This window comes from Condylura cristata, unplaced genomic scaffold (genome assembly GCF_000260355.1).
Source record: "Condylura cristata isolate star-nosed mole 26May11 unplaced genomic scaffold, ConCri1.0 scaffold00009, whole genome shotgun sequence".
In the NCBI taxonomy this organism is placed as follows: domain Eukaryota; kingdom Metazoa; phylum Chordata; class Mammalia; order Eulipotyphla; family Talpidae; genus Condylura; species Condylura cristata.
The window spans coordinates 23,727,549-23,744,496 of record NW_004567110.1 but is presented as its reverse complement, the minus strand read 5'-3'; the positions used below and the strand labels follow the sequence as shown (position 1 = coordinate 23,744,496).

The 16,948-nt window shown below is 33.6% G+C and overlaps 1 protein-coding gene across 2 annotated transcripts in view; it reads right to left on the bottom strand.

Moving 5' to 3' along the window:
• LRP12 (low density lipoprotein receptor-related protein 12) overlaps positions 1-16,948 on the bottom strand; it is a 56,853-nt gene that overhangs the window by 23,914 nt on the left and 15,991 nt on the right. The window contains exon 2 of one of the 2 annotated variants that reach the window (XM_004679665.2): positions 4,418-4,474. The exons of the other annotated variant lie outside the window; for it this stretch is intronic. Coding sequence (XP_004679722.1) covers positions 4,418-4,474 — 57 coding nt within the window. The remainder of the gene's footprint in view (positions 1-4,417; positions 4,475-16,948) is intronic. 2 annotated transcript variants of the gene reach the window in all.

The following is a 16,948-nucleotide window of genomic DNA, read 5'->3' as shown; positions in this document are numbered from 1 at the left end:
TTAACAGAACTATCAACTTTACCATAAAATTTCTAAATAGTAAGAAATATTTTTTAAATTTTGCTAGCAAAGCATAAGATGAATACAGAAGATTCAACCTTTATGTTCTAATGCTGAGTGCATTTATTACTATAATAATATAACAAAAATATACAATAATATTATTATAAATATATTTGTTCAAAAATATTTAATGCACGAAATATTACAAGACAGCTGTTTCACATAAACTATCTAGTAAAACAAATGAAATTTAATTATATAGTGTGTACAATATTAAACATAAAAGTATATTTAAAATTATTATATAACCATTACTTTCTTTTCTAAAACTTATAGGATGTACTCTATGGCCTGTAACAGGACCTTAGAAGTCTCATAAATTCTCTGAAGTCAGGCATCTTTAAAAATTATCTTGAACTGATGCATAATTGTCATAAAAATATGCTCTCTTATATTTGTCACTAACCTCTCTCATTTGAAGTAGTTTCTTGGGACCACACTAAGTTTTGTTTTTATATTTTGAAATTCTAAAAATTCCAATGGAGTTAGTATTCAGTAGAACCATCTGTTCTGCTCCCCACTCTGTCTCTGGTGACTCCTCTTACCCCCTGCACCTCTGGCCAGCACCCCAGTTCTTCTAAGAATAAATAAATCTATAAAGCAACATAAGAAAAGTTCAAAGAACCATTTTTTTTACTAAGTTCAAAGAACCATTTTTTTATTAAGTATATCAATACTTAGTAAAAAGTACACAACAGTTAAGTATATCAATACCGTTTTATTGATATAAACTTTCCTGTGTTTATAACTGCAAGATATTAAATAATTATAGTTTAAGCTTTATTTCCATTAGATTATGTACAAATATCTACAAATTCTAGAAAAAGCTTTATCAGATTAGATGCACTTCTAGGGAAGTTTCAAATTACGTGGTCACAGTATTTGAGCCTAAAACTGTGGTAAAAAACAAGGTATGTCACTATAGTTCTCTATCATATTGCAAATCGTTACAAACTAGTTCATAAGCAAAGTTCAATTTAGAAAATAATATATCCTAATTTAAAAGTACACAACTAAATAGCTATTTTTAATAGGCTGATAGGATCAGTCTTCAGAGTTCTAGGCCTGTGAGTAGTAGAAAAGGAATTACAAATGCAGTCCCAGAAGCAAGAGAAGGTGATGATTTAGATGGACTCGTAAAATGACCCCTAGGCCTGCTTGAAGTTTACATATTCTGCTTACTTGGTTAATATAAACAAGGATTCAGAAAGAAACCACTGCAGTAGATACTCTTCAGGTCTCAGAAGTATCAGCTTTGCCTGACAAAATTCCAAGTTTAGGTGTAGGCTCAAGATCCATTATCACCTTAGGTAGAGCTTTTACTATGGATGTTTAAGTTCAGGACATTTTGAAGCTGTATAACGGCTGAGTGGGGAATAAAGTGTTAATCCTCATATATAAAACATTAGAATTTCTTACTTTCGAAAGTAATTGTTCCATTACCAACCAGAAAATCTTTTTTACGTTTCAGTGTAGTGTCTGCTGGAGTACAAGGAAAGCCAATCTCATTTACTCTTACAATGTCACAAATTCAGGTCAGGAACCAAAGAGAGACATAAACAGTTACATTTCTGAACAGTTCCTGGATAGGTTGGAACTATTAGAAACATGGTAAAAGTAAGTGAAAAAAACATGATCATATTCTATGTAAATGTTTTCATATACTTCACACAGCTGTGTAAATAAAATCCTTTTTTGAAAGCAATTTCTCAAAAGCTTTCAAGAATCATTACTAATTGATGACTTTTGACAGGTTCAGAGGAGAACCAGTAGTAGAAAACACTGAGCTTCCTTACCACTTCTGCTCTGGCTGGGTCTCAAGAGAAAGCAAGTCATACACTTAGAAATTCTTAACAATGGTTAGTTCTCTATTTGGAGCATTACTGAAGGATTTCTTAGTTCAGCAGGGAATGCAATGATTTTAGAAGGCTTCCACTATTCATATCAAGCATTACATCTCTGATAGTCCCATGATTACCAAAGAAAAATTGCAATAAATCTGTGTATCCAAAAGCCCTTTTGAGAAAGCATTCATTCACTTTTTTAATAGCATTACTGCAATAGATTCCATATTATTCCTCTTTATCCAAAAAAGAAGGATTTTATTAAGACAATTTTATTAAAACAATGAAGTTTAAATGACCTTTGAAATTCTTCTGTTGGTGCATTAATATATTTAATTAAAGAACACATTTTGGTAAGGGCTGAATTGTGCCATCCCTTCAAAATTTAGGACCCGTTAAAGTCCTAACCCTCAATTCCTCAAAATGTGACTGGATCTGGAGATAAGATATTTAAAGGCATAATAAAAATGAAGTCATACACTGGGCCCTAAGCAAGATTTTGCAAACTAAGATATATTAGAAAAGGATGCATGGTTGGAAAAAAATACCCATTTGAAGGACAAGAAAGACACTGGATTTTTTGGTAACAGAACAAATAGTTCATGTCTTGGGTTTCACTTGCAACTAATTTTTAAGAAACTATTATTGAGTTTTTTTTTGGAGTTCTGATACTGTATTATAGAAAAAGATTCACAGTAATTTGAAAACTATTAGAAGATTCTTTTTCAATTATATGTTGTCAGGGTGTGAGGTTTTCAAACAAACAGAAAAATGAATTAAAAAATCTTTTAATCCAATCTTTAAAAGTTTTAGGAAACTATACAACCATGGACTCTTATTTATGTTATTGTTTTGGAAAACACACTTTTAACGAAAATGTTATTGATGTAAATATTTATAATGCATTTGTAAATGAATTATATGATTTGTAACAACTCTGTTTTAATAAATACAGTAAGTATCTGCCTCTATAATCTATATGTAAAAAAACGCTTTGAATGTTTGTTTAAAAAGGAGGGGTAATACGAGTGCCTGCTTAATCCTATAGAACCAAAGTCCTCATAAGAAAAGGAAGAGACAGCAGAGATTTCTTCGTCTCACCAAGTACACAGAGGAAAGGGCATGTGAGGACACAGTTAGAAGATGCTATCTGCAAAGCAAGAGAGATCTCAACAGACCAACCCTACCAGCACCTTGATTTTGAACTTTTAGTCTCCAGAAGGCTGATTTAAAAAAAAATTATCTAAGTCACTGAGACTATGGTATCGTGTTATGGTAGCTAAAGCAGACTAATGTAGTCATCAATTAAAAAAAAAAAAAAAAACAAAAACCTGAAGGTCAATGAATTAGACAAATAATTGGTGTAAATTAAGGTGTTTCTAAACTATCTTTTAATTCATAATTACAACCTGAACAATTGTCATTAGTTACTCAAATAGAAAGAAAAATGGAAAAATTAAGGCTACCTTAAAATAACCTTATTTTTTACTTTATGTATATAACATTCCATGCCATTTGAAAGCCTATGAAATAGTGAAACAAACTGTGAATGAAAGCAGGCAAAGTAAGGCACTTGCTTTTCATTTTCAGGAAATTAGACGTGTTATCATTGCGTTTGGCTACTTTCTTAGAGCCTTTGTTACATCTACTAACTTATTCTAACTATAAAATCAGATATAAAACAAAAGAGAAAGCTTTCAGCTTTGTTTTATGAGAACAAAATGGCCAAATTACAAAATGACACACAGGAATCAATCAGAAGATTAAGACATTTAGTACAATTATCTTTCATCACATAAAACTTACCAAGAATATTAGAAGATAGTAACAGCAGGAAACTGTATTAGAAAGATAAAAAATAAAAAATTCTGCTCCTAACTACGATAGTTAATACAGCAATATGATAACAAAGTTGTGGAACTAAGAATGAAAACTTTTTATAAGGCTTCAAAAATTACTAAGTTATAAAAGCTCATGTAAGTGGAAAAAATGCAGTTACTCCCAAGTTCCTGAATTTCATGGACATTGTTGGGTTGCTTTTTAGCAGTATGTAAACTGTGCACTCAAAACATTTATGCACAACTTTCACTCAAGTACAAATTTTATGTATGGTAGTAACTGTAATCTAAGCACCAAGTAAAACACTTAAATTTCTAAGGTTCTAATGCTAGAAATAATATTCAAAATTACATTTTAATAAATTTCATATAACTTTCAGGGAGAGAAAATACTACTCAACTTGAGCTAACTTTTCTCTTGGTTCAATGTCTGTATGAAAAAATGATTATGTAGTCCATTTACAAAGGTTTAATCAAAACTATGGGCATGCAAATAATAGTTTTATCTAATGGGAATTTCTGCATGTTCCAGTTACTTCATTCCTGATTACATGCTGTGAACAGCAGTGATAATTTTTATAGCTAAATATCACTTCACAAGAAACCAGGTGGCTTTCAATATTTACCATATAAGTCATGCGTGAAATTTAAACATTACAAAAAATGACTTACCCGCTGACACTCCTGATATATGCACATTTTCAGAATGTTCTGCAAGAGCATCATTTCCTAAAATTAAACATAATGGATAAACTAATTTCCAAGATAAAATTTATTAAAAATTTTCAGATTCTCCCTTTAAAAGAAAAACTATACAGAGCTACTTGTAACATTCAAAAACAAAATCAAAGTCTCCTATAATAATCTTCAAAACACAGTACTATTACTAAATAAGATTAATAGTACATTTTAATAAACAGCATTCCTCTATACCTATGGCTAATTAGTCCACAATTGTTTTTTAACAGATTATAAGTGGTGCACTCAAGGCTAACTTTTATATACAACTTTTACTCAATTGCAAGTTTTAAACATAGCAGTAATCTATTCTAAAAACTATGCAAAATGCTTAGGTGCTAAGGAAACACACATTTAAACCTCTTTTTAAAAAAATCTTCTTAATCTTTCAACCTTTTCTTAACCAGCAACTATGTCCTTAACAGTAGGGCCAGAATTATTATCCTTCTTTTAGTAGTCTCTGATTTTTTCTACCTTCTACCACTAAGCTGGGCACACAGAGATACTTAACTTACTGAAATGAGTGATTCAGAGTCACCTGATTAAAAAATAAGAAGTACTATTTTTAAAAGAATACCACTTAAGTACTGAAGATAATTACTTCTTCAAATTAATTTACACATTCTCTCTTCTGGTATTAAATTATTTACAAATTACCTAAACCTGTATTATACTTACAAGCAGACCAAAAGTACTATCATCAGCAGTGCTTATTAGAAATAGTCTCGGGTCCTACTCCAGATTACTGAATTTGAATCTCCATTTAACAAGATCCTACCTCCAAACTCTATCCCCAGCAATATGTATGCACAGTAACATCTGAGAAGCGCTGGCTTTAAACTTCCTACCTTTATACTGTATACAACGACAAATTACAGTTTAAGATAGATTATTAAAATTATTCCTGGGAGGGAGCTTTAATATTAGATATATTTTCTACATTAACTTTTTTTGCATTTACAATTCAGTAAACAGAGAGATGACAGGCAGAAGTGATCAGCATGGTATTTTTTTGTTGTTTTTTTGTTTTGTTTTGTAAAGATTTATGTATTTATGCTTACAGAACTGGGGTAAAGGCCAGGGGTTCTGGGGGTGAGAGGATTCACCAGAGACAGAGTGAGGAACAGAATAGGCAGATGGACTGAAATACACTGCTGAGGGAGCAACAGGTGGGTTGAGAGGTCTGCGGCGCCATGTGGGTCAGCTCCCAGGCAGGGATTGAACTCGTGCTGCAGTGGCTTCAGAGAGCTTGATAATGCAGTGCTTTAACCTGTTGAGCCACCAGGAAAAGCCCAGCATGATTTTCTTAACACTGAGGATTCCATGAGACTGTCAAGATTCTAAGGCTAGCAGGACCTCCACTTATTTGCTATACAATTTAAGATGAGTTATCTAATCTCTCAGTGTCTTAATTTTATCTTGAAAAGGTGAACAGGACTATCATGATGGCACACAGGGGAACTGGCAGTGGGAAGTCCACGGGATTATAACTGAGATGGAAAAATGCACAAAATGAAGAATGATATAAAAATAAACAAATAGATAAGAATGATAATAATACTTATAGAACTTTGTGGAATTCTTAGTAACGGAAAAAAAAAAGAATTTAACTTATATCCATCAGCATGAATAGAAACTAGCATAGCTTAAAAATGTCAATAAATGGAATTAACTAATTCTACATATGCTAATTTAAAAAGACAGGCACATTAAATATTTCAGAATAACCTTTTAAATCTAAAATGATGTATCATGAGCTAATATGCATGTTTACCTAAGCACATATGTATACATATGCATTTATAGCAATAAAAGAGTTTAAGGGTATATACAATTTGTGGAAGAAGACCTCTGGAACTAGAATTAAAGAGGAAGGTTTGTTTTATACACTTTGGCATTGGCTGAATTTGGCACAACAGGTGTGGATTTCTTTAAAAACTTTACTCATATATCATAAAAAGAAGTGAAGATAGTTCATTTTTTACTATTCTGAATAAATCAAACTGAAAAAAATTGTGTGAAACATCATAAAATAATGTAATTTAGTAAAAGTATTAATGACTTTCAAAACTGGTCTGTTCCCACACATTTATTTTAATTTAAAAGCAATTTTGTTTAGGGCCATACAACCCTGAGTGTGTCCAATCTCATCTGATCTCGGAAGGTAAGCAGAGTCAGGCCTGGTTAGTACTTGGATGGGAGATCACAATTCTACTTAGGTTGTTATTAAATCAATACTAATTAAAGTTAACACTCAATAGTTACCCCACTTTTTGGTTACATTAGATAGTTCTTATTTTGATTAGTATTTGAAGTAAAAGGGCTACTTAAGTGTACTGCCATTCTAAACTGTATTTTTACAAAGATACCACTTATGTAACACAATAAACTTACATAACATGGTACTATATAATTGTTATATAATGTGTTTCTTATGTAACACAGTATTTCCACTTTATAAGTTCCCCCTAAAGTTGCTTTGTAGAGCAAATTACATTCTGTCTCCTCTATCCCCCAAGAAAAGGAAACCCCAGACATAAGGATGGACACATACCATGTCCTTACTATAACAAAATAGAGATGTTATATGCAGTCATGTTAGATATTATTGCAGAAGTCACTCTTGACAGGAAGCACAGACTGGAAAAATACATAGTCTGAAAAATCGTTAGCTCTATAATTGTGTATTAGCAGCTGACTAATTAGTTCATAGACCAGTTAATTAACCAGAACTCTTAAAAGAGTTTTTGAGTTAGTTTCAGTATCACCTAAGTCAATAAATAACTTTTTATGACTAAATTTTTTTTAGCTCCACTAACCAAACACCCAAGGTAATAGTCATTTAATTTCCTTCCAAGTTGAAATGTAGTAGTTTTTGTAGTTTTGATAATGCAATAGAGAAATGATCTTCCAAAAGAGGTATTTATGTAAAAAGGCCATAAGGTAGTTAAGAGAGCTTGAGTTCTGGAAACCGACTCCCTTAAGTCAAATCCCACCTCTGTTTATTTAGTCATGAACCTTACTTAAAATATTTCTCCTAAGATTTGGTTTACTCACTTGAATAATAAGGATGTCATCATTAAGAAAATGTCCAAATGTATGGTACGCATTCCAACTACGTTGTATCTCTATTTACGTTGTATCTCTATTTATGTTGTTATTTAAGAACCAAAGTGCTTGATTAAAAGCTAAAAAATACAGCTAAGATTTGACAGATATATGCCAACCTATTTTCCCTCAGTTCATCCTTAAAACAACAGTATTTTACAAATGCGCAAACCAAAGTGGCTAGCAATTTTGCAATTTTTTTCAAGGTACTAGTAACTGCATAGATTGAAAAATCAAATTAACAATCATTAGTAAGTTTGTGTTCTAATATTAATGATAAAGGACCGATCACAAAGATATACAATGAGCTGATGAAATTTAATAAAAATAAAGTGAACAATCCCATCAAAAAAATGAGCAGAAGAGATAAAAAGACACTTCTCCAAAAAGGAAATGCAGATGGCCAACGGGCATATGGAAAATGTTCAACATCACTTTTAAGAGGGAAATTCAAATCAAAACCACAATGAGATACCATCTCACACCAGTGAGAATGGCACATACTAAAAAAAAACTACCAACAACAAATGTTGGTGAGGATGTGAAAAAAAAAAAGGAATTCTCCTGCACTGCTGGTGGGAATGCACTGATTCCACCACTATGAAAAGCTGTTTGGAGGTTTCTCAAACAGCTAAAAATGGAGCTTCCATATGATCCAAAGATCCCACTCCTAATTTCCTACCCAGAGGACACAAACACATTAATTCAAAAGGGCACCTGCATCCCTGTTTATTGCTACACTGTTTAAATAGGGAAGATGTGGAATCAACCCAAATGCCCAAAAACAGATAACTGGATCAACAAGATGTGGTACCTACACACTATGGAATATTACTCAGCAATCCAAATGGTAAACTCATGCTACTTGTGGCAACCTGGATGGAGCTGGAAGGGATCATGTTTAGTGAAGTAAGCCAGAAAGAAAAAGAAAAATACCAGATGGTTTCACTCATATAAGAGTGTAAAGGATTGGGAGGTGGGGGATAAGCAATTGTAATAAAGTAAAAATGAAAATCAAATCAACAAACAACCATAAACCAGAGACATTCTATAGAGAGGAGAACAGAATCAAACTGGGGCGGGGGGAGCATACAGGACTATGGTGATGGCACACAGGTGAATTGGTGGTGGGAAGTCCACAGGGATTACAACTAAGATGAAAAAAATGTACAAAATGAAGAATCATGTAAAAAAATGTCTATCTATGAAAGAAAAAAAAAAAGAAGTTTGTGTTTTTTTCAAACAAGAATTCAGGCTCTATAGCAATGATATACACATGGCATGGAGAAGTTTGTGTCCCTTATTTTTCGAAAAGAATTCAGACATGAATATGCTTCTTGTCTATAAAAGAAAAAGTATTTAGCTTTCAGAATTAAAACCCACCTGCCATAACTATTCTCACTTATATGGGGAGAAAAATTTTGGCTTAAAAATTAAATGACTGCCAGTTATAGATAACTTTTATGTTCAGCATCCTATAATCTACTTTTCACTGTGCAGCTAGAATAGTTGTAAAAACAAATATATCTATACATTTATAAACATCATTCCTACTTAGACTAACAGAAAAATCCCAAAATCCCATTAAGGCTTACCGAACACTCTGCAGCCTGGTTCTTTGTAAGGACTTCCAAAGCTTTATTTTTTACTATTTTACTTTTCAATTCTCTTTCTTGATTTCTGGACTTGCTTCTCTCTTTAGGGAGAGAGTTGCTGATTCTCATATATTAAGTCAGGTCATTCAGTTATAAGATTCTGTCATTTTATGAAAACTTATCACATGCATGCTAACAACAATAACAATAATGTTACTGTAAGACATTATCTACATTCCCCATCACATCTTAATGTGTGTGTTATATGAAAGAACACAGCTGCATTTGTTTTGTTTTGCAATCCACTGACTAATACAGAACAAGCTCTGGGAACAGGAGATACTTAGTTCATATCTGCTGAAATAAATGAGTGGTAGGCTGATATATAAAAAGTATGGGCCCTAATCCCAAAGGATTGACAATATATTGAGAAAATAAGAACATATGTAAAACAGAAGAGAATATAAAATAAAATTATCAAACTTCCTTCTCAGAATTTCATCATTTTAGTAATTATATTTGGTCTCTGGCTCATTTTGAATCAGTTGTTATATACAGTGACAGCAGAGGTCAAATGAATTACTTTGCATGTGGACACCATTTGCTGATCACAATTTGATTAAAAGATTACCCACTGAATTTCCTTGGCGGGCACTCTCATTAAAAATCAACTTACCATAAATGTAAAGGTTTTATTTGTGGACTCTGCATTCAATTTCCCTAATCTGCAATGCTTATCTTTATGCTAGGGCCATACCCATGATTACTGTAGCTTGATTGTAAATTTTAAAATTTTTGTTTTCTTTTTTCAGATTGTTTTAGCTATTCTAATCATTTAAATTTCCATATGAATTTTAGGATTAGATTGAAACGTTCTACAAAGAAAACTGGGATTTTGACAGAGAATGTTTTGAATTTATAGGTCAACCTGGGGGTCATTAACAACACTAAATTTTTTCTTAAAGATCTATTTATTTATGCATACAGGTACAGGCCAGTGGTGTAGGGAGTGAGAGGATTCACCTGAGACAGAGTAGGGAGCAGAACAGGCAGATTAATTAAAATACACTGCTGTGGGAAGCAGCAGGGGAGACAGGAGAGGTCTGCCATGCCATGTGGGTCACCTCACAGGCCAGGAATTGAACTTGTGCTGCAGTGGTTGCGGATAGCTTCATAGTGCTGTGCTTTAGCAGCCTCCAAACAACTTCCTTGACCAATACTCTCAATAAATTATCGCCACTGCCATTCAGGGATCTTTCAGCGTAGTAGTTTCTCCCATCCTAGAAAATCTTATCAGCATTTTGAAATTAAGCATGAAACACCCTCTTCATAATTAACAATTTAGCTTCATGTTATAATTTGTTCATGGGGGAAGAAGAAGGAAGGAAAATAACTGAGAAACAGAAATTCAGACTAATTCTTTCATTAGTGAATAAAATAGAAGGTCATGAGGGTAAGAGATTTCAGATCCATTTGCTTACTTGGCCTGTAGGGTTAAAAGGCCACTTTTTTTTTTTTTCATTGTTCCTCCAAATGTAAAATATTTGGTAAATGACTGTTGAAAGATTTTCAGCAGCTTCAGTCTTTAGAATGTAAAAGACTCTTTGCATTAGCATTAACAATTTGTCATGGGTGAGAGGACACCCAGGAAAAGACATGATGATTTTACCATTTTTGACCTTCAATGACTCCTGTGTTCTTAATAACTTACAGTCCAATAATCTTATAAACATATTTAAAGATTTTTTTCCCTCTGAGAAAATGGCTGGCTTTTCACTGAAGCTTATCTCATAATTTACTTACTATTTCACAGAATCTTAAAATAGTATCTTACCATTTTCATCCTGCCAGCTTGGTATTTTCTTACAGAAATACCTTAAAGTTGAGTATTACCTTTTTTCAATAACAAAAAATATTCAATGTAAATATAGCTATCCCTGTTATACAGATATGTTAATTATCTAATATGTATTTGTTGCTATGTTATGTACTTTGATATATCTTAATTTACTTAATCATCAGAACAAATATTTGAGGTAGGTATTGTCTCCAATTTATAATGAAGAACCTATGCTTTTGAAATAGTAAATGCCTTGCTCAAGGTGACATGGTTAACAATGTGTATCCAAACCTACGTCTGCCTTATTATAAAAATAACGTATTTAATTCCCGCAACTACATTTTCCAAAATATAAATGGGTCTCACTTTGGATAGTAATTTCATTGTTTACAAAATACTTTCTTAATACATATTCTTTAATATTAAATCAGTCCCAGGAGGGGCCTCCTTGGTGCACTGAGGTTAAGTCTCATCACTCTCATGCTGTCATGGCTGCGGCCTGAATTTGATTATACACCAGGGAGACGACTCATGTATGGCGCAGCAGGCCTCTCTTGTCTTGCCCACTGCTCTCTTCAGCAGTGTATTTCAGCAGATCTACCTGAGCTGCTCCCCACTCAGTCTCTGGTGAATCCTCTCACCTACACCTCTGGCCTACACCCCAGCTCTCCCATACATAAATAAATAATAAATAGATTTTTAAAAAAAGATTTATGCATACAGAACTGGGGAACAGGTCAGAGGTGCGGAGGATGAGAGGATTCACCAGAGACAGAGTTGGGAGCAGAACAGGCAGATCGACGAAGTACACTGCTAAAGGGAACAGTGGGCGTGTCAAAAGAGGTCTGCTGTGCCATGTGGGTCATCTCTGGGGCTAGAGATCGAACTGGCACTGAAGCAGCAGCTGCTAGCTTGTAATGCTTTGCTTCAACCCACTGTGCCACCAGGAAGGGCCAAATAAATAAATATTTAAAAAAATAAAACAACCCCAGGAGTAAGTCAATAATCACATCTTAAGTCCTGGGAAGTTGAGATTCAGTAAAAGTGGTATGATAAATTTCAGCTACTGAGAACCAGAGCCAAGAATATCAGACTCCTCTGCTAACAAGACTTAGAGGATGCAGTTCAAGTCTTGATAAAACATTCTTTTGTCAATGATATGTAGATATCATATCTATAGTGAAAACCAAAGACGTACGTTCATTGACAAGGATTCCAAGAAATGAAGGAATTTTAAGATAATTCAGCAGTTGTTAAAAGCAATCCAGAAGAAAATAATGAAATCTACTACAGGTAGTATATGATAAGGCTATGATATAACGCAAAACATATAAACCTGATACCAAAAAGTGTTGAGTTTGACTATCTTTGCTACTAGTCTGTTAATTCATTGTGAAGCATGCTAAAGTACAAGCCCATACCACTTAACTTCAATATACTTCAATATGTTATTACTTAAAAATACAGACAGACATGCTCTTAACCTGACTATATTGTTACTGCTTTAATAAAATTAATAATTCTGAATATCCTTTTATATATTCAGGCCAAAGTCAGACTTTCCAGGTTTTCTCATAAATGTCTTTTTACAGTTGGTTTACCTGAAGTAGAATTCAACAGTCTTTTACACTTCATTTGGCTGGTATGTTTAAGTCTCTCTTAACCTAGAGTGACACTTCCTTATTTTCTATACCACTAAAAAACCAGGTCAGTTGTCCTGTAAGAGGTCCATATTTTACAGTGTTACTTCCTTTTGGTGTCACTTAACTTTGTTCATCTGGTTCAAGGTCAGCAAACTTTTTCTGTAAAAAAGCCAGATAGTAAATATTTTGGCTTTGTGGGTTACCCAGTCTCTGTTGTAACTACTCAACTCCGTTACGGTGGCATAAAAGCAGTCATAGGCAGTTAAGTTAAACATATTAGAGTGTCTGTGTTTCACCAAAACTAAAAAATACAGGCAACAGGCTGGATTTGGCTCAAAGGCCAGGAGTCAACCCCTGCTGCAGAAGCCTGATATGACACAAGTTGAATATTTTTAACTGGAATACTTTGGAGCTGGTGCTGTATGCTTTAACATGTGTCATAGTAAGAGACAAACACTATCTGCTTGGCCTACTTTTCAAAAGACTGATTAATCAATAGGTCCAAGTAGGACAGCTTGATACCTCCATTGTAAAGTTCCATGTGACTGTCTAGTCTCATCTACTGATGATCAATGTTTGAATAAATTATTTCATTAGGGGTGACAAAATAATTTCCTAATCTCACTATTCTTTATACATTCATTAACTTAAAATTCTGCCAAGAACTTTCCCTCAACAAACACTTAATGTTGAAACACAGTTCATACAGAAAAAGGGAAGATAAATGCTTAAATTGCTCTCTTTTTTCTTGTTTTAAGATTTATTTATTTATACTTACAAAACTGGGGTACAGACCAAAGGTCAGGGGCAGAGAGAGGACTCACCAGAGACAAAGAGTGGGGAGCAGAACAGGCCAACTGATGAAGTTCACTGCTGAGGGGAGCAGTGGATGGGTCAAAGAGGTCTGCTGCACCATGTGGCCTGGATCAACTCATGCTGTAGGGTTTTGGAGAGCTTCATAATGCGGTGCTTTAACCCATTGTGCCACCAGGGAGGGCCCAAATTACTTTCCTTTTAATGGCTTACCTTTTTTAAATAAATCTACTTTTAACTGAGGTAATATCTGGGTACCCCCATCAGTTATTACCACCATAGTAGCAATTTCACTGATGATATTGGCATAGTGCACCACCAACTTACCCATATTCCACCACAAAATGTGCTTTCTTTGCTCTTTGTTCTTTTCCTTCCCGTTTCGCCTCCCTGTTGGTGCTTCAGTTCTGTGGATTGCTGTCAAGGGTTAGTTTTTTCAGCTTATTTTTATCTGACGGTTGAGTTACTTTATATTACACATATTAGTGACACCATCCAGTATTTCTCTTTCTCCTGACTTATTTCACTTAACTGCTCATTTTCAGTGTCCGAAGTCAGTGTCCTACTTGTTAATGTTGGTATCCAGTAACTTGTCATGGTGGTGTGTGCTCCTCCTTACAAGCCTGTCATCATGAACCATGGAGTTTTTCTATAGACAGTGTATTTCAACAGTCTTTATTACTCCCTTTGATACTTGAGTTCTCTCATTTTAGCCAGTAAGAGTCACTTCACATTGGACTTTTTTCCATTTGGCACGACTGATTAGTCTTTGAGTGTTTCCTTGCTTCCTAATACAACAGAATATCTCAGGTTTATCTTTTGTATTTTCTGGCCTACTCTAGAATCAGTCATTTACCCATGACCACTGGAACCTTTCAATGAGGAGGGGATTTTAGAAACAATGAGGATTGTAATTATAGTCACCACCACTGTACTATTATTGCAGTATTTCACTGGTGAGTATAAAAAGATATATATAATCTGAAATCCCATGGACAGAAATTTAAAATAGCACATTCTTCCTAGAAAACAAACCCTGCCTCTAATTAAAAAATTATTTAACTCCCTATGGGTTGGTTTTCCATAAAACAGTCATAAAAGGACCCACCATAGTTTTGGCATAAGATTAATTTATATATGTATATGCACATACTCATATGACATTTAAAGCAGTGAATAGCGCTGGTAAGCACCCAGTAAAAACAAGGCATTATTTTTACTGAGCTTTATATTCTAACCTTTGATCCAATAATTCTGCTCTTATACTTTATTAGAAAAATAAAAATTAAGATTAAAAAGTGTGACAATTACAGTATTTATAAACTGAACAAAACAATAATTAATCTAATCTCCAACATTAGGAAACAGCTTATGAAAAAAGGATGATGTAGAAACTGCCCAAGATATATGTCAAGTTATGACAATAAGCCCATTAGCCAAAGATTATGGCTTCTAATAGTGAATTATGAATGCTCATTTCATTGCACCCAACTACATTTTCATTTTTATAACTTTATTAAACATTTTGAATACATATCAGTCTCATTTTTACATTTACTAAGTATGTAATATTTATTTACATTCTTAAGAAGCTTTTTTTGTTGTTTCCAATGTTATTAGTCATCCAATTACTATTTCTATAAATTATCTTTAGTCCACTAACTGAGGAAGAAAGAAAATTAACTTTTTTATGTTGAAAGTATTTGCATAAATTATTTAATAGCCCCATGACAAATGTTGAGGGTAGATATGTTTGTCAATTCAATAATCCAGCATCTTGCCACTTAAAGTTCTCAATAGTGAGCCAAAATGAATTCAGGAAACACTAATGATCTGGCATCTGTGGCTATCAGCACCACAAGCAGATGAGTTCTAGTAACAAATTTAAAAGAGCAAATGTATCAGGAATTAATCAGTTTGTGTATAAGTTCCATTCAGTTTAGGAAGGTCTCCAGGCAAAACCACAATGCAGTATTATAGTGTAATGATGAAGAACACAAATTCTGAGACTTTAGCTAAAGTCCCTGTCTTTAACTTTTTTGTTTTTAAAGTTCATTTTATCTGTAAAATGAAAATAATAGCAGACAGGCTGACTGGATTATTATAAGAAAACAGTATGTAGGCTAATATCATTGCTATGAATAAGAAGTGATTAGAAATTAACATATTGTAAGTGCTACAGGTATTTGCTATTGTTACAGAATAAGTTTATAAACAATCCCTCCTTGTCTCCTACTACTTCATATAGCTTTACTATGCAAATACTGTATTATAATGCCACTATTTTAAAATATTTATATTTTAATTAGGCATGAACAATTTGAGTATCAAGGTATGATTTTGTAAAAAGTGCTCCTGATGATAGATTAAATATAACTATTGAGAAGAGAGTCTGAATCAAAATAGATAATGTAACCACACTACCACAGAGGTTTCTAACCTCCTAAATTAGTGCTTCTTAAATTTGAATATGAAAGAAATCACTTGGGAATCTAATTAAAATAGAGATTCTTGTTCATTCCCATTCAACTCTTCATTTCTAACTAGCTCCCATAGAGGACCAATGCAGATGATTCAAAAACAGAACTATCAGAGCTCATGAATAAGTTTAGTGGAGTTCTGGAATCACATATCATATACAATTTATTTTTCTGTGAATGTGCATATGTGGATTAATTTATGAGGAATAGACCTAAAGTTCTTAACATATTCTCAGAGGTGTGAGTGGGAAGAGGGAAAAGGACAGAATAAAGAGAATTCATAAGAAGTAAGAGAACTGCAAATCAGTGATGTAATTAATCGAAAAACACAACTGTCATTAAATTCTTTGTAAATTATACAACTTTCTTTTTTTTTATTTTACAAAAGTTTATTTTTACATCATTTTGCACATTTTTTTTTTCCATCTCAACTGTAATCCCCGCGGGTTTCCCATTACCAAGTCACCCATGTGCCATCACCATAATCCCGTGCACTCCCCCCCAACCCCCGTTTTTGATCCCATTCCCCACTCCACCCCCACAAAATGTCTCTGGTATATGGTTGTTCATTATTTTTGTTATTTTCTCGCCTGGTCCATTATACTCCTGCTATGAGTGAAACCATCCGGTATTTTTCTTTCTCTTTCTGGCTTATCTCACTAAGCATGATCTTTTCCAGTTCCATCCAAGCTGCTGCAAAAGACATGTGTTTCTCTTTTTTGGTTGCTGAGTAATATTCCATTGTATATATGTACCACCTCTTTTTTATCCAGTCATCTACTTTTGGGCATTTGGGCTGCTTCCATGTTTTTCCAATTGTAGATAAAGCAGCAATAAACATGGGGGTGCAGGTATCTTTTTCAATCAGTGTTTTTGTGTCTTTTGGGTAGATACCTAGGAGTGGGATTGCTGGGTCGTAGGGAAGCTCCATGTTTAGCAGTTTGAGGAACCTCCAAACAGTTTTCCATAGTGGTTGTACTATGTAA